This window comes from Schistocerca piceifrons, chromosome 2, assembly GCF_021461385.2.
Source record: "Schistocerca piceifrons isolate TAMUIC-IGC-003096 chromosome 2, iqSchPice1.1, whole genome shotgun sequence".
NCBI classification, from domain to species: Eukaryota; Metazoa; Arthropoda; class Insecta; order Orthoptera; family Acrididae; genus Schistocerca; species Schistocerca piceifrons.
In genome coordinates, this window is record NC_060139.1 from 735,201,480 (window position 1) to 735,225,486 (window position 24,007).

General features: G+C 43.7%; 1 protein-coding gene across 1 annotated transcript in view; it reads right to left on the reverse strand.

The window, feature by feature from the left end:
* LOC124777097 (protein takeout-like) overlaps positions 1 to 24,007 on the reverse strand; it is a 117,592-nt gene that overhangs the window by 52,756 nt on the left and 40,829 nt on the right. The window contains exons 2-3 of the mRNA XM_047252378.1: positions 5,510 to 5,602; positions 1,060 to 1,207 (exon numbers count right to left, since the gene is read on the reverse strand). Of these exons, the coding sequence (XP_047108334.1) occupies positions 1,060 to 1,207; positions 5,510 to 5,602 (241 nt within the window). The remainder of the gene's footprint in view (positions 1 to 1,059; positions 1,208 to 5,509; positions 5,603 to 24,007) is intronic.

Sequence of the window (24,007 nt, forward strand, 5' to 3'; positions counted from 1 at the left end):
CCGCAAATTGCCGCAGATTTCAATGCTGGTCCTTCAACAAATGTCAGCGTGCGAACAATTCAACGAAACATCATCGATATGAGCTTTCAGAGCCGAAGGTCCACTCTTGTGCCCTTGATGACTGCACGACACAAAACTTTACTTCTCGCCTGGGCCCGTCAACACCGACATTGGACTGTTGATGACAAGAAACATGTTGCCTGGTCGGAAAAGTCTCGTTTCAAATTGTATTGAGCGGATGGACGTGTACAGGCATGGAGACAACTTCATGAATCCATGCTCTGTGCATGTCAGCAGGGGACTGTTCAGGTTCAAAATGGTTCAAATGGCTCTGAGCACTATGGGACTTAACATCTATGGTCATCAGTCCCCTATAACTTAGAACTACTTAAACCTAACTAACCTAAGGACAGCACACAACACCCAGTCATCACGAGGACTGTTCAGGCTGGCGGAGGCTCTGTAATGATGTGGGACGTGTGGAGCTGGAGTGATATAGGACCCCTGATACGTCTAGATAGGACTCTGACAAATGACACGTACATAAGCATCCTGTCTGATCATCTGCATCCACTGATGTAGATTGTGCATTCTGGTGGAATTTCGGCAATTGCAGCAGGGAGAATGCGACACCCTAATCACCAAGAATTGCTACAGAGTTTAAACACATCCTCTGGCCACCTAACTCCCCAGACATGGACATTATTGAGCATATCTGGGATGCCTGGCAACATGCTGTTCAAGAGAGATCCCCACCCCCTCGTGGTCTTACGGATTTATGGACAACCCTGCAGGATTCATGGTGTCAATTCCCTCCAGCATAGAGTGCAAGTTACTTATACATACTGCAGTAGATACAGCTTGTGACATGGTTTTCATAGTGAAGAGAATAAACGATTCATTACTCTTCTCAGCTAGTGTACATCAAGAGACGTCCCCAGTGCCTTCCAGCAACATGGATGGCTCAACATTTAAGCTTTCATACGTTTTTCCAAGGTCAGCAAGGTGACCGACAGGCATGCAGGCTGGAATCAGCGCGGCTGCGCGCGCAGCTCTCACCTGCCGAAAGTGGTGGTGGCGTTGGAGGGCCCCCGGACGACGATGTCGGAGAAGCTGCCCGAGATGAGGACTGCGCCCTGGCCCTTGCTCAGCGCCAGGCGCGGGATGCGCAGCGGCTCGTACGGCGCCACGCCGATCTCGGGAATGCCTGCCGACACCATAACAAGCGACCGTGCTTACTCGTCTATCGATCGGCATAGCAGTGAGAGGACTGCCATCGTTCTGAAATGGAAGTCACGGCGAGTCACTGCTGTTCTCAGCCAGCTCGTCCCAGGGCAGTAATGATGTCACTAGCAGCCATCTTGTGATACACTTCCCCACTCTTCTTGTCAGTCTAAGGTCGATTTCAACCACTCGATCCACTTCTGGCTCCTTATTCACCGTACACTATAGTTCCACGTATTCAAAGTTGTTCTGATGTGGCATACGAGGGTCGTTCCAAAATCCTGCACACTGCGCATGCGTGACCTTCACTGCGGCGCGATCGAGGTTGAAATTCTCGTAAGTTATGAGCGAGACTTCGCACATGACTGCCATATAAGTGTTTGCTGGTTTGCGTGGCTGTGTCGCGAGTAATTCAGTTTTAAAATGGAAGCTGAAATCGAGTCAGGTCGGTTAGCATGTTGTGACCAGCGTTCCTACATCAAAATCGAATCCCCACGTGGAAAGAATCCAACGGAAATATGCGAAGATTCGACAGAGATGTGTGGCAACAGTGTAGTGGATTGTAGCACAGAATCTCGATTATCTGCTCGTTTCCGTGAAGGTCGGGTAAACAATGAGGACAAACGAAGAAATTGAAGGCTATCAACTGCAACCGACTACACCTCTCAAGTTATTGTTAATGATATTTTGAGCGAGGATCGACTAAAAACATGTGAGGAAATTGCATGTGACACAAGAATGCCGCTTTAGTTTACAGAATCATAACTGGAAAGAATCATAACTGAAAAGTTAAACATGAGAAAAGTTGCTGCAGGATGGTGATCTGAGAGAAGAGCAAAAAGCATGTCCAAACGAATGGCAAAAGAACCGCTCCAACGTTATCGAATAGAAGGATAACAGTTTCTGAAAAGAACTGTTGCACTTGATAAAACCTGGATACGAGATTTTGGGTCAAAACTAAGGTGTCAGTCGTCGACTGATGAAGCTTTCAGTAAGGTTACTAGAGTAATCAGACAGATCAACAATGAAGGTGTCCTAATTCGAATACAGAAGTTACTAAAACGTCGGAAAGCTGTCACAGACAGTAGATTGTATTGAAGGCCTGTAAAGGTACTTTGTAAAATAAATTATTTTCTTAAATTCTGCCTTACAGAGTGTTGAACTATTGAAATGACTCTCATAACAGACCTTTCCAGCTTCAACATAAAACTATTTGAAAATACCTGCCTCTTTCCATAGCAGTCATTTTATTTATGCTTTGTCCCGCAGAACATAGCCGGACTACGAAGAACACCAAGTTGCCTAGTACTAAGGTGCAACTGAGTTGAGGCTAGCCACCAATAGAGGGCGCAACGAGAAAAGGCCTGAATTACGCTTCCAACGGATGTCACACAAATAGTTCCCATGTCATCATCTATCCCCTAAAAACAGATATAAATTGACGCACGACTCATTATCAGCGTTAGTATTAGCACAGTATCAACGGTATGTCAAGACGGCATCAGAACTACGTCTACAGAACCAAACTGATTCTACAAGTGATTGTAGTTATCGTTCACTCGATAGTAGGCAAGACCAGAGTTAAAGACAGATCAAGTGTGAATTTTGGTATCTACCCAAGGGTATTCAATTAAATGCCCGAAAACAAACATATGTAGGTCTCAAACTGTTAAACAAGTCTCTCACTTCTGCACCAGCTTGAAGAAGATTGCCCTCTCCTATGCTTTAGCTACACTGTCTTCTGTGTATACCTGACTTGTCTAGGGGTATTCGCTAGGAGGGATGGCTCTACAGTTCGAACGCGATGGCGTCGTGTTTGTGCATGGCTTTCTTTTTCCAAGTGAGCTCGGTAAAATGTTAGAAACGCAATATTTTGTTTCGCAACACTGTGTCCTTCGACGATTAAGCAGCTAACGCAGGGAGCTGTCAACAATGTCGGCCCACAGGGAAAATTGAATTTTATGAAACAGCGACGTCCATTTCGTCTATTTGAGAAAAGTTCTTCTCACAAAGCGAAATTTTCAAGCTAGAAGTCACGACGAATCACTTGAAGTCAATTCAGGAAAGCGTCATCGACGATTAATCAATTCAACTCCAAAATTTGGCACTTTCACTAAAAAGGACTGTTGTTGAATTCTTTGCAAATTTGTTCTTTGAAGATAATCAATCTTATAAACCGATGTTGGTCGTCCTTTTCCCAATTAATCTATCAGAATTATATCCTGGAAATTCCAAATGTATGTAACTATCACCTCTCCAACCGACAAAACTGTCTTGTCTTCTTTTGTGATCTTTTACAAGCCTTTGTCTCTCTTATTATTCTTTCGACTCAGGAGTGTGTTGATAAATCCTAGTTTCATCCATAGTCACTAATCTGCGCAAAAATTCCCGTGAATGGTGCATCAAGATGAGCACATTTTAATTTTCTACCCCAACACTGCAGGTGACTGGATGTTTTTTCTGTTTGAAACTTTCAGTAACAGTGTTACAAAAATCTCACTACCATTGCTGAGTTAAACGAAATCTTCTTCTTTAACAAAAATTTGCCACACTCAGAATTAACTCCCATCAATAATATCTAACATTGTCTCATGGCTTGACCATGGTTAACGCGATCACTTCACTGTAGAGATCCGTCTGAGTCTGTCTGCTGTTATTCACAGTACATTAATTTGCGACACACACGATATTATTTTCTTTGTATAAAACGGCGTTCAGTGCAACCTGCTGCACCTGGGCTCACAAATTTTCTTTCTACGACACTTTAGCTCCAGTCTTTTGCTCGGTCTAATTTTCTGTTCTGTTCACATTTCTACGAGGAAAATAATGGCACGTGATCAGTTGCAACCTTTCATCACGAGAGAGTGATCTGGTTCCAAAACGTCTGTTAAATTGTAGTTAGTCCTTTTCATACATATGCCGTCTTTAATAACATCCCCATGACAGTAATTTCTTTGATTTATCCAGATTTTCCTTGCAGTTAAAGACGTCCTCAACTGCAACATTTCTTCTGTTTCATTGTTTCGATTTCACTGTCAAATATCAAAAATATATAGAGCAGAAAATTTATACTACTACCGTAGTATTCATAGCGTGAAGTTCAGTTTGATGTTTTTTTCTATACGATAACGTATTTTAAGATGGAAGTCATCTGGACAAACGGGTGAACTGATACGAAAGGACTACCAGTTAATGTGAAGAAAGACAAATATTTGAATAAGTTTTATTTTCATGCTCGAAAATTTTACGTTCTTCAAAGGGGAAAAAATACTACTTCTGCGGAGTCTTGACCTCGCATCAAGATCCATTGGTGTTACTGTTCACTTCCTTACTTTTTACAGTCATCACTATCGACTATTAGCAGCAACGGTTGAGCTCACTTTCCGACGCTACACAGAGGACTATAAAGTCTTTCTCAATCTCACTATGTCATAATCTACTCAGCGCTACCCTAAAAAAATGCTGGGGCCGTCTAGTTTGTGACATCTGGTCCGTGAGTTCCATTCCTTACAACCGTTGTTTACTTACATTCTCTTCATTTAGTCACTCGCACACACTGTACGACTGTAAAAAGTTTAATCTGTAAGATTTTTATTTCTCACTTATCATTTTGGTGAAGAGGACAGCAATCCCTTCCGTTTTTAGGAATCTGATTCGAATTTAATGTTACAACTTAAAATCTAATATTACGTAAATTGGATAATGGAACACCAGGCAAAATAAACGTTACGCCTATCCTTTTGAAAAAGAAATGGCAACAGTGTAATATTTTATACCATAAAGAACACTATGTACAACCAAATGCTTGAAACAAACTTTTGGGCTTCTTGGAAGATCGCCATTGTGCGTGCGAAGCTTCTGTTCTACATGACCACACAGTTGCTTGTATCAAATGAAAACCTGCAGCAAGTACTTTGTGTATAACCGAAACTAAAAGTTTTTTTACATAACGAATGTGTAACTCTTGATGCGTGTATTTCATACTACGAGGCGAACCGGACATTGTCACTTTTAAACTAACTACCAAGATGATATGCTTGTGAAGACAGGGCCGGCGGCAAACTCAGTATAGTTATTAGCAGTTTAAAATCATGACATTTTATGGCTTGTTTTGGCTCAGTTATGTGTGAATAAATCTTTATAAGATTTTTAAATCCTAATTAAAAATTTCTAATATTTGCACCACATTCAAATTTTATGTTTCACATGTTATACGTAACCCAAATTGGCAGAAGTTCAGCCGATGTATCTAATATTAAGGTATTATTTTCTGGCGTACACGTACCTTTTGCTAGATAAGGAAACATGTGCTGGAACAGTTCCCTGATGCAACCATTGGCATTCGGGTCCTTCCGTGGACATGGGCGAATGTACTCGGCTGGAAAAAGAAGACAGACTTATAATATTTACTAAACAGAAAAGAGCACAGAGATTACTAGACAGTTATTTCCAGGAATAAAATGAGATAAGGCATCCTCAACACTCCTATTGTTATTTGTTGTAGTGTTCACTGTTACGTACGTTTGGCTCCTTGCTTTTTATAGCAAACAGACCGATGTGTAACCACGGAAGGCAGTTACAGGAAAAAGCAGGCTTAAACAAAAACAGTCATGGGGACGGTATGGATAAGCGCATAAAAAAATCAGTAGCAGAACTGTATTTCAGAAACTCAAAATAATTAAGGAGAGTCCAAAGTATTACATTTTTAATACTTGAAAAATAAAGAAAGAAATACTCTTAAAAAGCTAATAACAGGAACCGATGACCTCAGCATCTCGGTCCCATAACAATTTACAGCCTGCCAAAAGCTAATAACCACTGAAAACATTATGAACACAAACAGAAATTATCGTTTCTTTCGGGATGAACACGGCCAATGGAATTACGCAAACCGATAATTGTAAATTACTTTCATGCAAAAGCACAAACCCAGTAACAGATTTTTCTACACACAAAATGCCCAAAGAATATGAATGTTAAATGCACCATAACTCTAATAAATAAGGATTAATTCAAAAAGACAGTTTTAGGAAAGATGCACAAAAGTGATAAGTGTGCGTTGTTTCCTCCGAAACATGCACAAAAGTGATAAGTGTGAGTTGTTTCCTCGAAAACAACTTTTCAGATCTCAACAAAGGTTCTGTCGCCTACGTCACTGGACTAGCAACTCTACCAGGAAAAGATATTTGTTCAGAGAAATATGTAGCAGAGCCTACAATGGATGTAAAAGGTATAAAAGCATTAGTACATATATTCGTTAAGAACTGTTTGCAAAAGTCTCTGAGTTCGTATCTCGTTCCAATGGAATTTCAGTAACAGACTATTAATATCAGATATGTGAAGTAGACGAGAAAGAGGAATTAGCGTACTAATCGTTCGTAAGCGGCTGCAAAACTGGACTTCAAAGAATGAGGATGTTTACTACGTGGAATCGAGGGGAGCGAGGGCCAAATGCAGAGAACAGTGTTGCTGCGATTAGAGAAGACATTTTTGGCAACAATGACAGTTATTTTTCAGAAATTTTACAAGTAGTTACTATTATAGTCATAAATATTCCAAAAATGAAAGAGTATAGAAAATAACTAGAAAACACTGAACTGTGTAATAAAGTCCATAGCTATTATGTGAATTTAACTATATTTTTATTTTATTTTTTAATGATCCTCAGTGTTTGAGTTACTGACCTAACAGATAATACAATACTTTGTAGTACCGGTACTGGTATGAGCTAAATCGTGAGATGTCCCCTGTCTTCAAGCAAATGATAGAACGCAGTCTGTTTCATCAGGATACTGTCAGAAAGAAGTTGATACTCCCCAGAGTTTCCCGGCATCTTACCAGGAGAGAGTGAGGTGTCCTTAACGACGTACATACTTTCTCCAGAAATCTTCCGCTGCGACACGCGCGCTTTCGTGCATTGTCCTTCCGCTCTCGCCACTCATTACACGCAGGCGTCCTGGCTGACCGCCGAAAGCGTGTGACAGTCTTGCCAGTCCCGCCTGCGTAGAAAACTCAAGCAAACAGCTGTGTACCTCGGGCTGTGAGAGCCACATTTCAAACGACACTAAGTTTGATAAAGGCAGAAGAAACACGACACTCTTCCATTAGAGGCAGCCTAAAAGTGTTCGATTGATTTCTTTCCATACATAAAAGCTCCACCTGAATCTATTCATATGTAAATTGCATCCAGCGCTATGTATTTGTTGTTGATAATAACAGAATGTTTTTATTGTGAGTGTCTTGAAAAGTATCAATCCAAAAAAGGGAGGTCCATAATTGTATTTATGAACTCTGAAGGACTGTATAGAGCAACTGTAAACTTAAGCCAGAGAGTACTGCATATCGAGTCGCAGGTATAAGCATAAGTTACTGTGTTGTTGTCCAGAAAATGTAAATTATGCTCCTCATTGGTACGCTTTCGAATCAGAAATCAAAAAGTGACTCTTGAATACAAACGTATCTCACGTTATGGCTCCGATATATCTCACGCACAAGTTTAACTGAAGGGAAAGTTCGCATTAGGATATACAGTCACTGGCAGTAACGTCTTCGTGATGACAATAGGTATACAAGGACTATGTGAATTAGAATCAGAATCAAAGTTAGAATTCATGGATAAGGTTACAGTAATTTTCTGTGTAGCTAGCTGTTTCACAGAACCTAATGTGTAAAAATATTGTATAAGTATTATTCAATGATTTGATAAACGTTTTCTTACTTATGACAATTTGGAAGATTATAATCCTTTGGTTATAGCTTTATGGAACAAAAGCTATGTGAATATTGCATACTGATGCTAAAATAGAGCCGGCCGAAGTGGCCGTGCGGTTAAAGGCGATGCAGTCTGGAACCGCAAGACCGCTATGGTCGCAGGTTCGAATCCTGCCTCGGGCATGGATGTTTGTGATGTCCTTAGGTTAGTTAGGTTTAACTAGTTCTACGTTCTAGGGGACTAATGACCTCAGCAGTTGAGTCCCATAGTGCTCAGAGCCATTTGAACCATTTTTTGCTGAAATAGTCTTCCAGGGCAGTGAGCAGTACTGCAGATGACAAGTTACATCTTATATCCAGCTAATGTAAGCGATAAGTTTTCTTAGGAAATGGTCAATTCCAGCCGAAATTATCCCAAACGAAATAACATTGGAGAAAACATCAGATTTCTGGTATCTTTCGGGGTATTGTACATTTAATAATAAACTTTAGAGGAACATAAAAGGACATAAGATACCATTTACGGTTGCAGGAAAACAAAGTGACGAAAGACCCCCAGTAAAATTCCATGACTAACGAAATCTCCATTTCTCGTGAGTCAAAGCTTCTACCCCTAAAAACAGAGAGTATTAGGTGAACATAAGGATACCACTAACCCTCCGCCCTCACCACCACTCCTTTGTACAAAACAGCTTTAATCATCTGACTAGTTTACAAATGAGTTATCGTCTTTAACATTTCACATAAGCGGGAAAAAGTTCAAAAAAATTTGAAGTTTTGTTTAAACTTTGTTGTGAAGTCTCTAAGTGCTCTCATACACTAAAACTGGATGAATATACACTACTGGCCATTAAAATTGCTACACCACAAAGATGACGTGCTACAGACGCGAAATTTAACCGACAGGAAGAAGATGCTGTGATATGCAAACGATTAGCTTTGAACGTTTCCAACCGATTTCTCATACACAAACAGCAGTTGACGGGCGTTGTCTGGTGAAACGTTGTTGTGATGCCTCGTGTAAGGAGGAGAAATGCGTACCATCACATTTCCGACTTTGCAAGGGTCGGATTGTAGCCTATCGCGATTGCGGTTTATCGTATCGTGACATTGCTGCTCGCGTTGGTCGAGATCCAATGACTGTTAGCAGAATATGGAATCGGTGGGTTCAGTAGGGTAATACGGAACGCCGGTCTGGATCCCAACGGCCTCGTATCACTAGCAGTCGAGATGACAGGCATCTTATCCGCATACCTGTAACGGATCGTGCAGCCACGTCTCGATTCCTGAGTCAACAGATGGTGACGTTTGCAGGACAACAACCATCTGCACGAACAGTTCGACGACGTTTGTAGCAGCATGGACTATCAGCTCGGAAACCATGGCTGCGGTTACCCTTGACGCTGCATCACAGACAGGAGCGCCTGAGATGGTGTACTCAACGACGAACCTGGGTGCACGAATGGCAGAACGTCTTTTTTTCGGATGAATCCAGATTCTGTTTTCAGCATCATGATGGCTGCATTGTTGTTTGGCGGCATCGCGGTGAACGCACATTGGAAGCGTGTATTCGTCATCGCCATACTGCCGTATCACTCGGCGTGATGGTATGGGATGCCATTGGTTATACGTCTCGGTCACCTCTTGTTCGCATTGATGGCACTTTGAACAGGGGACGTTACATTTCAGATGTGTTACGACCCGTGGATCCACCCTTCATTCGATCCCTGCGAAACCCTACATTTCAGCAGGATAATGCACGGCCGCATGTTGAAGATCCTGTACGGGCCTGTCTGGATACAGAAAATGCTCGACTGCTGCCCCCGCAAGCACATTCTCCAAATTTCTCACCAATTGAAAACGTCTGGTCAATGATGGCTGAGCAACTGCCTTGTCACAGTACGCCAGTCACTATTCTTGATGAACTGTGATATCGTGTTGAAGCTGCATGGGCAGCTGTACCTGTACACGCTATCCAAGCTCCGTTTGACTCAATGCCCAGGCGTATCAAGGCCGTTATTACGGCCAGAGATGGTTGTTCTGGGTACTGATTTCTCCGGATCTATGCACCCAACTTGCGTGAAAATGTGATCATATGTCAGTTCCAGTATAATAAATTTGTCCAATGAATACCCGTTTATCGTCTGCATTTCTTCTTGGTGTAGCAATTTTAATGGCCGGTAGTGTAGTCTGGGTAATTTGTGCGCCGTGAGTTACGCCATCTCAAGACATTTACAGTTTCTAAACTTTAATACATGGTATATTAAGTTAAACACTTTATCGTAAAATTAGACCCTTCAGTGAGTAGATTATGACCGCATCTAGAATTTTTAAAGTCGGCCATTAATTATATGAAACGCTGAAAGTCAAATATTTGGGCCGCGCGGTGTAGCCGCGCGTGTGGGGTGTGTGTGTGTTGTCAATAGCGTAAGTTAGTTTAAGTCAGATTAAGTAGTTGTAGGCTTCAGGACCGATGACCTAAGTAGTTCGGTCTCATACGACCTTACCAAATCAAATGTTTGGTTGCCCTCTGAAAATATCTGTCACCGGGTAATGGTTTTAGCTGATTAATATTATAGATGACATTCCTGATGAGAACAACGTTTGAACCTTTTTTTTTTTTTTGGTCGTCAGTCTACTGACTGGTTTGATGCGGCCCGCCACGTGCTAACCTCTTCATCTCAGAGTAGCACTTGCAACCTACGTCCTCAATTATTTGTTTGACGTGTTCCAATCTCTGTCTTCCTCTGCAGTTTTTGCCCTCTACAGCTCCCTCTAGTACCATGGAAGCCATTCCCTCATGTCTTAGCAGATGTCCTATCATCCTGTCCCTTCTCCTTATCAGTGTTTTCCACATATTCCTTTCCTCTCGGATTCTGCGAAGAACCTCCTCATTCCTTACCTTATCAGTCCACCTAATTTTCAACATTCGTCTATAGCACCACATCTCAAATGCTTCGATTCTCTTCTGTTCCGGTTTTCCCACAGTCCATGTTTCACTACCATACAATACTGTACGCCAGACTTACATCCTCAGAAATTTCTTCCTCAAATTAAGGCCGGTATTTGATATTAGTAGACCTCTTGGCCAGAAATGCCTTTCTTGCCATAGCGAGTCTACTTTTGATGTCCTCCTTGCTCCGTCCGTCACTGGTTATTTTACTGTCTAAGTAGCAGAATTGCTTAACTTCATTGACTTCGTGACCAACAATCCTGATGTTAAGTTTCTCGCTGTTCTCGTTTCTACTACTTCTCATTACCTTCGTCTTTCTCCGATTTACTCTCAAACCATACTGTGTACTCATTAGACTGTTCATTCCGTTCAGCAGATCATTTAATTCTTCTTCACTTTCACTCAGGATAGCAATGTCATCAGCGATTCGTATCATTGATATCCTTTCACCTTGTATTTTAATTCCACTCCTGAACCTTTCTTTTATTTCCATCATTGCTTCCTCGATGCACAGATTGAAGAGTAGGGGCGAAAGGATACAGCCTTGTCTTACACCCTTCTTAATACGAGCACTTCGTTCTTGATCGTCCACTCTTATTATTCCCTCTTGGTTGTTGTACATATTGTATATGACCCGTCTCTCCTTATAGCTTACCCCTACTTTTATCAGAATCTCGAACAGCTTGCACCATTTTATATTGTCGAACGCTTTTTCCAGGTCGACAAATCCTATGAAAGTGTCTTGATTTTTCTTTAGCCTTGCTTCCATTATTAGCCGTAACGTCAGAATTGCCTCTCTCGTCCCTTTACTTTTCCTAAATCCAAACTGATCGTCACCTAGCGCATTCTCAATTTTCTTTTCCATTCTTCTGTATATTATTCTTGTAAGCAGCTTCGATGCATGAGCTGTTAAGCTGATTGTGTGATAATTCTCGAACTTGTCAGCTCTTGCCGTCTTCGGAATTGTGTGGATGATGCTTTCCCGAAAGTCAGATGGTATATCGCCAGACTCATATATTCTACACACCAACGTGAATAGTCGTTTTGTTGCCACTGATGGAATGTTATCTATCCCTTCTGCCTTATTTGACTGTAAGTCCTCCAAAGCTCTTTTAAATTCCGAGTCTAATACTGGATCCCCAATCTCTTCTAAATCGACTGCTGTTTCTTCTTCTATCACATCAGACAAATCTTCACCCTCATAGAGGCTTTCAATGTATTCTTTCCACCTATCTGCTCTCTCCTCTGCATTTAACAGTGGAATTCCCGTTGCACTCTTAATGTTACCGCCGTTGCTTTTAAGGTTGTTTTGACTTTCCTGTATGCTGAGTCTGTCCTTCCGACAATCATATATTTTTCGATGTCTTCACATTTTTCCTGCAGCCATTTCTTCTTAGCTTCCCTACACTTCCTATTTATTTCATTCCTCAGCGACTTGTATTTCTGTATTCCTGATTTTCCCGGAACATGTTTGTACTTCCTCCTTTCATCAATCAACTGAAGTATTCTATAGCGTTAGAGAACTTCAAACGTATCTCGTCATTCCTTAGTACTTCCGTATCCCACTTCTTTGCGTATTGATTCTTCCTGACTAATGTCTTGAACTTCAGCCTACTCTTCATCACTACTATATTGTAATCTGAGTCTATATCTGCTCCTGGGTACGCCTCACAATCCAGTATCTGATTTCCGAATCTCTGTCTGACCATGATGTAATCTAATTGAAATATTCCCGTATCTCCCGGCCTTTTCCAAGCATACCTCCTCCTCTTGTGATTCTTGAACAGGGTATTCGCTAGCTGAAACTTGTTACAGAACTCAGTAAGTCTTTCTCCTCTTTCATTCCTTGTCCCAAGCCCATATTCTCCTGTAACCTTTTCTTCTACTCCTTCCCCTACAACTGCATTCCAGTCGCCCATGACTATTAGATTTTCGTCCCCCTTTACATACTGCATTACCGTTTCAATATCCTCATACACTTTCTCTATCTGTTCATCTTCAGCTTGCGACGTCGGCATGTATATCTGAACTATCGTCGGTGTTGGTCTGCTGTCGATTCTGATTAGAACAACCTGGTCACTGAACTGTTCACAGTAACACAACCTCTGCCCTACCTTCCTATTCATAACGAATCCTACACCTGTTATACCATTTGTAAGTAGGCTGTTCAGGTTTTCTTATTGGTAACGCCACGTAGTGCTCTGTGTGAGAATCACTGGCTGTGCTGTGTGCAGTCTGTGTCTAGTTTGCATTGTTGTCTGCCATTGTAGTGTTGGGCAGCGGCAGCTGGATGTGAACAGCGCGTAGCGTTGCGCAGTTGGAGGTGAGCCGCCAGCAGTGGTGGATGTGGGGAGAGAGATGGCGGAGTTTTGTAATTTGTCATGAACTGCTATATATATTATGATTATTAAGGTAAATACATTGTTTGTTCTCTATTAATATATTTCATTTGCTAACTATCCCTATCAGTAGTTAGTGCCTTCCGTAGTTTGAATCTTTTATTTAGCTGGTAGTAGAGGCGCTCGCTGTATTGCAGTAGTTCGAGTAACCAAGATTTTTGTGAGGTAAGCGATTTGTGAAACGCATAGATTAATGTTAGTCAGGGCCATTCTTTTGTAGGGATTTCTGAAAGTCAGATTGCGTTGCGCTAAAAATATTGTGTGTCAGGTTAAGCACAGTCCTGTATAAATTGTTCAAAGGGGACGTTTCACATTTTCTGCTGCTGTTGACATTACCCGATACTCATCTGACCAGAAATCCTTGTCTTCCTTCCACTTCACTTCACTGACCCCTACTATATCTACATTGAGCCTTTGCATTTCCCTTTTCAGATTTTCTAGTTTCCCTACCACGTTAAAGCTTCTGACATTCCACGCCCCGACTCGTAGAACGTTATCCTTTCGTTGATTATGCGATCTTTTTCTCATGGTAACCTCCCCCTTGGCAGTCCCTTCCCGGAGATCCGAATGGGGGACTATTCCGGAATCTTTTGCCAATGGAGAGATCATCATGACACTTCTTCAAATACAGGCCACATGTCCTGTGGATACACGTTATGTGTCTTTAATGCAGTGGTTTCCATTGCCTTCTGCATCCTCATGTCGTTGATCATTGCTGATTCTGCCGCCTTTAGGGGCAATTTCCCACCCTAGGACAAGAGAGTGCCCTGAACCTCTATCCGCTCCTCCGCCCTCTTTGACAAGGCCGTTGGCAGAATGAGGCTGACTTCTTATGCCGGAAGTCTTCGGCCGCCAATGCTGATTATTTATCAAAATTTAGGCAGTGGCGGGGATCGAACCCGTGACCGAAGACTTTTTAATTATGACTCAAACACGCTACCCCTCGCCCACGGGTAAGCATAGCAAATATAATCAGAAACATTTACTTAGGGTTATAACTACACAGGGCGCATTAATGTGCGCCGCCTATGTTCGACGTCTAAGTAAAATCACCATTCACAGACGGCAGGTGACAGCGCTAGCAATGGAGGGTATATAAACCGTGCAGGAAACAGTACAGCCGTTGTCGCAATGGGGGATCTGAGCGGTTTATCTGACGTCCAAATGAGCTTGATCATTGACTTTCGTCCCATAGATGGGAGCATTTTCGAAACGTCTAAGTTCGTAAACTGTTAGCATGCCGCCTTGGTAAAAATTATACCGTGCATGAGGAAATGGCGCTATCGGAAACCGGCAAAGAGGCGAATGTAGTGTACGACCGGCCATAGATGACAGGAGTGAACTATGGCTGCGGGGATGTGTACAGGCGAATAGATGAGCAAATGTTGAGCAGCTGACGGCCCAAATGAACCAATGGGCTACCAACAGTGCCAAAGACCGTTCAGCGAACGTAGCTGCGTATGGACCTCCGCAGCAAGCGCCTGGTTCATCACCCATGCTGACCGCTGTCCATCGGCGACGAAGGCTGGAATCTGCACGCCAAAACCGCAACTGGACGTCCACTGTGTGGCGACACATGGCCTTTTCAGATGAAATATGTTTTATGTTCCATCGGATATATGGTCGCTGGCGTATACGTCATGAAACTTCTGAAAGTTAACACCCTGCCACAATCGTAGGAAGGTTCCTGGGCGGAGTCCATTCCCTGGGAGATCTCGTCTATATGGAAGGCACAATGGACCCTTGGAGACCATGACCACCCTCACATCTTTTTTATTTTTCTTCGGCGTGATGACATGTTCCAGCAGGACAATGCAGTTTCTCAACTTGCAGTAAAAATGTAAATGTCGTGTGACTAGGGCCTCCCGTCGGCTAGACCGTTCGCAGAGTGCAAGTCTTTCGATTTGACACCACTTCGGCGACTTGCACGTCGATGAGGATGGAATGATGATGATTAGGACAACATAACACCCAGTCCATGAGCGGAGAAAATCTCCGACGCAACCGGGAATCGAACCCGGGCCCTTAGGATTGACATTCTGTTGCGCTGACCACTTTTTTTTTTTTGCGTGTCTCTTTCCTCCCCTTCAACCCGTCCTTTACGCTCTCCGATTTTTGCACGCGCTTCTTCTGAATGACAAACTAAGTATGCCCCTTCTGCTGCCTTTGTTTTCAATATGGCTTGAATAAAAATAAATGTAAATTCCATGGCATTGAGAAGGCATTCACATTGTTGTTACGGAAACGCAACTGCAGCTATAACTTTCTTTCTCCGTGCGTGGAAAAACGGAATGTTTGCTTCAACTCATTATTGCTGATAAGTAAAACTCTCTTCTTCAGAAAGGTAATGAATTAAAGTAGGCTTCTGCTGCTTGATTTTACACATAAATACCACAAATATGTCTTGCTGTGAAAAGAAGGAAGGAAAGAAAGAAACTAAATAAAGGGTATACACCAGTTTCATCACTGTATGGTATGCTTCCCGCAAGACAAAGTAATATATACATATAGGCTTAACTGGTTTATATTGATGATTTTCTCTGATTACTTGCTGTTGGAAATCATCCTCCTGCTACGTGAAGTTCAACCTTGTACCACAAAGCATTCGTCTAAAATACGAAATGCTTGGGTGGATAATGTAAATTGCTCACTTCTATTGGTTACAGTATTGTTTTAGTTAAAAAAATTTGCGTAATTTGCTTTGTATTTTTTATTACACATCAACTTGTGGTGCTCAGTTGTAAGGTATATCCAGAAGTCCTCCCCATTGCTTGATTCTTTTGTTAGGATGTAATGCATCGTTTGACCTTTCAACCAGCTGATTCCGTTTCGTTTTGTTTTAGGGTAAGGTATACTGTCAGGGCTTAAAAATTCAGCAGGCGTAACGGCGTTGGGCGTAGTTCTGCTGATTCTCGCTATCTTTTATCTTATGTAGAGCCATATGTCTTTTACCTTGTCACACAACAATCTACGCTCTTCGGTATCTGGTATATTACATAAGGTACACAGCGGTGACCCGGCCAATCGAATAGAGTGAAGTTTAGAGTTCGTCGTAATTTTCCTGTTACAGTAAAGTACCAGGTCGATCTGACATACGTTGGCAGGTTCCGGCAGTGAATATTTTCCCATATTGCTTCCCAATTATAACAAGGATACTTTTGTTCTACGTCGTTTCTGGGTTTGTCTTCCATCAAGTTATTGTAAAGTTCTTTCACTTTCATGATGTCTTTTTCAGGGATCCTTGCCTGTATGTAGCTGTATTCCACTGAAAAGTATTTCAAGTGGTATAGTCCGTTGGGTATGTGTTGGACATTTATAGGTGCACTGATGTCAGCAGGAGCTATTTCATTTAACAAATGTGCAGCTAGGGTGCCACGTGGTCCTTTCCATTGTTTTTATGTGGTAGACAGGTATAAGGCTTGTGCTTTTTTGCTGATATCGGTGAGATTTAATCCACCACATTTCGTAGGGAGCAGCAGAATGTCATATTTGACTTTTAAAATTCGTCCGCGGTTGACAAAATGTCCTACTGCAGATGCGATACTCAGCTACTAGGGGCGGACAACTCGCAGTGTATATGCATGATTTGAAGAGCACAAGGATGAGTTTACCATACTGCCCTGGCTACCAAACTCCCCGGATTTGAACGCAATGAGAATCTGTGGGAGTACCCTTGATCGGGCTGATCGCGACAAGGATCCTCAATCGAGAAACCTCGCGCAGCTGGCCACGGCAGTGAGCCGGAATGGCTCCACATCCCTATCGGCATCGTCCCGAACCTCATTGACGTTCTTCCTGCACGCCTCGCAGCGGTCCGTGCTGGAAAAGGCGATATATTCATACTTTTGACAGGTGGTCACATTAGTGTGACTGGAAAGTGTACATTGCGCAGGATCATATGAAGGTGGTAGAGCATACAATAACGAATGCAAGAAGGAAGCTTGAAGCAACTCTTTTGCTACAGTTCGGCACGCAGAAAAGCAACCGGAAGCCGAGAATTACTTATACAGATTAGTACAAACTGTCCCAGTCCACACCCGGAACGTAAGAGCAAGACGAAGATTCTACATAGAGCGTTAAAGTATAGGTTCGTGAATAAGGTTGCGTTTAGAAAAGGGAAGTGTTACTGGAAACGACACCTGAGTGCTGACGCTGCTTCTTCTGCGTCGTAGTGGTAGCTCCGACCGTTCAGCTAGAGGAGACTGGGAACGTGTATCAAAACAAAGCGGACAGACTGGTGGCGAGCGTTAACTACAGGTGCGGAGAGCAGGTCAGGACTGGATAGGTGCGCCCACTGCATGCGCCCGCTGCACGCCGTGGCGTAACGAGCGCGCAGGCGGCTGCGGCCGGCTCGCCTGCAGTTGCGCAACGCGGGTTTCTCCTTTCTCCGCGAGGCGACCACTTGCCGCTTTGACTTACGCAACGGCGCGAATCCAGTGACAGGCGCTCCTGATTTCATCTCACTTTCCCAAATGTCAATGTCATGTCTGGGTTATGAACTCATTTATCTGCTATCTACGAGTATCTATCTCCTTTCATCTGTCGCTATACCATATTAGAGTCCCCTGCTGCGGGTCTATCTATATGATCAGGCTAGGAACTATTGTAGGGATTTTGATACGTCTCTAATAGTTAAACTGATGCGCAAGGACGACTTGTGTACGAGATGTGATCAAAAAGTCCGCTTCAAAGTTATCCCCATCCCCATAAGATACAACTCACTTGTACCAGAGCTTTTTCGAATCTTGGAAGCACTTCTGGAACTCAATTTTCGTTATGGTTGTTCAGCCTCTTTAGCAATTCTATCACATCAGTGATGGCAAAATAGCGTCCTTTCAAGGTTCTCTACAGCCTCGGGAACCGGAAGAAATTACAGGGGGCCATGCCCGGTGTATATGGTGGCTGAAGCAACATAATGGTTTTCTTTGTATCAAAAAAACCACGAACAAACATTGAGATGCGACCGGTAGCATTATCGTAATGCAATTTTCACAAGTGGTATTGCCACAATTCTGGCCGTTTCCTTCGGACTGCGGCACGCAAACGGGGTACATCTTCCAGGTAGTATTCCTCATCGACCGTACAACCATAAGGCAGGAGCTACCGAGATGGCGCAGTTGTTAACACACTGGACTCGCATTCGGGAAGTCAGCGGTTCAATCCCACGTCCGGCCATCCTGGTTTAGGTTTTCCGTGATTTTCCTAAATATCTGCAGGCAAATGCAGGGATTGTTCCTTTCAAAGGGCACGGCCGCCTTCCTTCCCCATCCTCCCCCAATCCGATGAGACTGATGACCTCACTGTCTGGTCTCCGCCCACAAAACAACCACCCAACGAGGAACTCATGATGCAATCTCCCACTGTAATTCAGCGAACAGTGAGAAACTTCACATATGATCGAACTTCTCGATTTTTTTTTCGATCTTGACACTTCAGGCAATTTCCATTGGAACGACTGGGCCTTGGTTTCGACGTCATACCCGTATACCCATGTTTCGTTACCTGTTATAACCTCCTTTATAAGTGCTAGATCGTTGTCGACTTCATTCCGCAATTCCTGAGCTATGTCTACGCTCTGTCGTTGTTAGTCCAAATTCAAGAATTTGGGAATAAACTTTGCTGCTATACGTTTCATGTTCAAAATATCCGAAAACAATTGATTGGTATTAGCCCTCAGTTATGTTGACATCATCAGAAACCTCTCTGATGGTGATTCGGGGATTTTCCAGAACCACTTTCTTTACTTCTTGTACAATGTCGCCAGTAATTGACGTGCTAAGGCGCCCAGGGCGGTCATTGTCTTCAACTGTCTTTGGAATGTTTATGTTATTGCTGTTGTGGTATACTTCGAATAACTACTGCAACCCATATCCTTACGAATCTGCTTACTGTTTTCATCTCTGTCTCCGTCCGCCCCGAGTAGCTGAGTGGTCAGCGCGACGGAATGTTATACCTAATGGCACGGGTTCGATTCCCGGCTTGGTCGATAATTTTCTCCGCTCAGAGACTTGGTGTTGTGTTGTCCTTATATGTTGCGTTGTCCTTATATGTTGCGTTGCTAACGACTCAATATCACCCATCCACTCCAGCACAACGAGGCACATACGACACTACAAAATGCGAAGGACGCGTCAAACCAATCAAATTCATACAAGGCGAGACCTTGAACCCAACGGTGCTAAACACAACCGTAACGCAAGCAAGCACAACTGGAGTCCAAACGGAAAACATGGACAAATCAGACACCTCAGACTGTAATCAAATCAAACGCAAAATAACTCTCTCTGACTCACTGACAGAGGAAGAAGACGACGTCTATTATTGCCCTTACGCCAGAGATTGTAGTGTTCATAACAATGATATTCGAAACCGTAATACCGACCTTGAACAGGCCACAGCGCCGGCAGACACCACGAATGCCACACAAAAAGCCGCAGCAACAACCGCAACAAAAGTCTGCGGAGAGTCTGGCAACAGAGGCGACAGTGCGCATAACATACCAAAAGCTGTTATGTCTGTCACAGGTAGCGTAGACGAGCAGTCAAGTTGGAACCAAACCACGTCAAATCAATGCAGAATGGAGGCACAAACAACCAACACATCTGATACACATCAAGACTGCACAAACGAAACACACACAAAAAACAAACGAATCATCGCAGCCTTTAGGAAACTAAAACCGCATAGAAAACCCAAACAGCCTAAGAGAGTCCCGAAAGTGAAAGCGTGTGACGACCAATCGCGGCAATCGCAGGCTGCCTCAAAACCTAGTGATACGAAAGTGCATACCCCTGATGATACCAACACCTTCGCAGCCCCCCAACCAACAACCTCAATGCCGACGCCCAAGGAAACCCCCACAACAACCAACGAGGAAGTCAATCCAGCGCCCCCCGCAGAGGTGCACAACAACGCCACTACACCATCACGACACGTCACGGCTGCAGAGACGCCAACACACGCCATCGACACCGATAGTTTTAGTTACGACAAGCTAGATATAAATGTAAAATTAAGTAGGCTAGAAAAAAGAGACATCTTAGAGACGGCACAGCGGATGCTCATCCGCACCCTACATCCGTACGGCCAATCTGTTTGTTTCCGTACATCAGAGCAAACCGATAGACTGATTCTCAAAACGGAGAATATTCCAACAGATCCAGACAGCCTACTAGACCTGCTCATGCAGGTGTGCGCCCGCAGGGAGGAACCATTCGATATGGACAAGCTTTACAAAGATCACGTAAGGGCTCATGGGAGAACATACCTCGATTACAGTCAAACTGGCAGAAAGTGCTACGCCACAGTTAAACACCCATACTGCTAATAGCACAGCTTAATGCTACGCGGAGTATACTTGTAAATTCGGAGCTCCCACGGGTCCTACGTGAACTAAAAAGTGACATTCTGTGCATACAGGAGCCCTACACTAGACAAGGGCATATCCCCAACTTTCCTCCAAGTGCGGTGACAGTTGCGGAGGGGACAGGCTGCATGGCATCTGTCATAATCCTAAACAAAGAAATACATCCAGTCAAAATTACAGAACTCTGTTCCGAGCACCTAGTTACAGTTGAAGTCACACACAAGGGGGATACTTGGATCATCGCGTCGCTGTACGCCCAATTCTGTCATTGCATCAAACCATACGCAGCCCTTATCAGAGATGTTGCGCAATACGCTGGCAACAAAAAACTTCTCATCTGTGCAGACATAAATGCCAGATCAACCCTGTGGCATTCAGACAGAACTGACTGGTCGGCCGAACTGGCCGTGCGGTTCTAGGCGCTGCAGTCTGGAACCGCGAGACCGCTACGGTCGCAGGTTCGAATCCTGCCTTGGGCATGGATGTGTGTGATGTCCTTAGGTTAGTTAGGTTTAACTAGTTCTAAGTTCTAGGGGACTAATGACCGCAGAAGTTGAGTCCCATAGTGCTCAGAGCCATTTGAACCATTTTTGAACAGAACTGACGACAGAGGTAGAATAATAAATGACACCATCCAAGAAAACAGACTACACGTACTCAACAAGGAAGGACATCACCCGACTCACATCGGACACAACGGTCATTCATCAAACATAGACATCACCCTCGTTAATAATGCCGCCATCAACCACGTACGAGACTGGACCGTACATGACCAGATCACTGCTAGCGACCACAACATCATCACACTAACCTTAAGTGGCACACCAAATGTCAACACAGAAACACTACCAAAAAGACTATTATTTGACAAAACAGACTGGGACAGGGTCAGACAAAAAATACATGAGCACATACCGCAAGACATCACCGGCAGTGTTGATTACAGAGCACACATGCTGACAGATATCATCACACACACACAGAACACCTGCATACCACACAAAGAATGACAAAACACCAAAATATTCCCTGAACTACACAATTAACACGACTCAAACAAGACTCAAAAAGTAAACGTAAACTTTACCAACGAGCAATTTCAGATAGAGAAAGACAATTACGACTACACGACTACCGGCTTGCCAAGGATAAATATAAACTTGAGCTGAATAAGACCAGGAAAGACCATTGGAACAGCCATATAGCAGCACAAACACAACTAAACATTTGGGGGCAACCATACAAAATCGTGACAGAGAAAATTAAGAGCCCACTGGTTCTGGGAACGCTGCGACAGGAGGATGGTGAGATGACTAAGGGCTGGAGACGCACAGCGGAGTTCCTGCTGAGCAAACTCCTGCCCGACGACATTGCATACACAGACACACCACAACATGCAGCACTGAGACGCGAAGTAGACACAGTATACACCACACCAACCGTCACCTGTCCATTTGCGCAGGAAGAAGTGGCGACAGCGATCTCAGAACTCAAAAACAAAAAGGCGCCTGGACCGGATGGTATCCACTCTGAGGTACTGAAACAAATTGCACCGCAGATCACCACGTTTCTCACAACGTTGTTAAACGATGCATTAAGGCTGGGCCGTGTGCCTGCAGTGTGGAAGTCCTCGAAGGCGGTTATCATCAAAAAGGCTCCAGACAAAGACCCATCAGACCCCAAGTCATACAGACCAATTTGCCTTATCAATACACTCGGTAAAGTACAAGAAAAACTACTCTGCAAAAGACTACAAGCACACCGAACACTACGGGGACTGACACCACACCAATACGGCTTCAGGGAAGGGAAATCTATAGACGACGCAATTAACAGAGCACTCCAAATAGTACACGACACACCCTCCAAATACACACTTGCAATTATGATAGACATCTCAGGTGCCTTCGACAACCTCTGGTGGCCGACCTTGTTCAAGAGGCTCAGACACCTGCAGGTACCGGAGTCTCTGTATAATAGTTTCATGGACTACTGCAGAGACAGAACGGTCGTTTGGCAAATGGACAACCAGAAAGTGATTAAACGAATTACAAAAGGCTGTCCACAAGGGTCGATCTGCGGCCCCATCTTCTGGGACATAGTTATACAACCGCTCCTACAGTTACTAGAGGAGCACGTCTTGACAGATGGAGCTGTCGCTTATGCTGATGATCTACTCGTCGTAGTTTCAGCAAATAACCATGCCCAGCTAGAAGAAAGAGCCAATGGAACACTTAGGACAATAACCCAATGGTGCACAGATAATAAATTAAAGATAGCAGGAAACAAAACAACTTATACATTGCTAAAGGGTATCCTGCGCAGGAACCCAATAGTCAAAATCGGGGACACAAACATAAAAAGACTAGCAGTCACACGCTATCTAGGAGTATACATTGATAAACGATTGAACTTCCACGAACACATGCGAATATGCACAAACAAAGCAGAGAAGATACTACACAAACTGGCTAGGCTAAATTCGGAACAATTCAGACTACCCCTGTCAGTGACACGAACATACCATTGCGCTCTCTTCGAGTCAGTACTATGCTTTGCTGCCAGTACGTGGGCCCACAGGTTAAATCTCTCAACCAACAGAACCATTGTACGTCGAGGCCAAAGAAGTGTTCTACTTCGACTAACAGGGGCATTCAACACAACATCAAATGACGCACTATGTGTCGTCATGGGAATTTTCCCCATAGATATCACCATCAGGTACCGCGCAGCAATGTACTGGCTTAGGATGGGGAGAATAGACCAGGTTCGGCAGATCACTGGTGTACCGATTGAGACAACACGCCAACTCAGAGCATGGCGAGTAGATACCTGGCAGAGCGAGTGGGCCAACAGCGATGAGGGCCGCCGTGTATACAACTTCTTCCCTGACATCCGAGAAAGACTAAAACTAAAACATATTGATCCCAGCCGCGGTATGGTACATTTCATCACAGGACATGGCCCTTATCCCACGCACCTGTACCGCGTGAGTCTGCAGCAGACTAATAGATGCACATGCGGGGAAGAAGGTTCCCCTGAACATACTGTCTTCTTCTGCGGACAACGCACGAACATAAGACACACAGTACACATAAATCGCCTGAACACACAGAACGAACTACATGCCATAATACGCGACCCGGAAAGGTGGACTGAACTCAACAAACTAACGGACGAAATCTCGAAGATCCAACAAATAGAATACTTGCGCAACAGACCCTACCGAAGGCAAGTCGGTCCAAACAGACGTCACGATGCCCAGGGGGACATAGATATGATTAGCACCACGAGTGATGAAGAAGAAACAGATACAGACCAGGGCACCAACACAGACATTGAAGCGTCCAG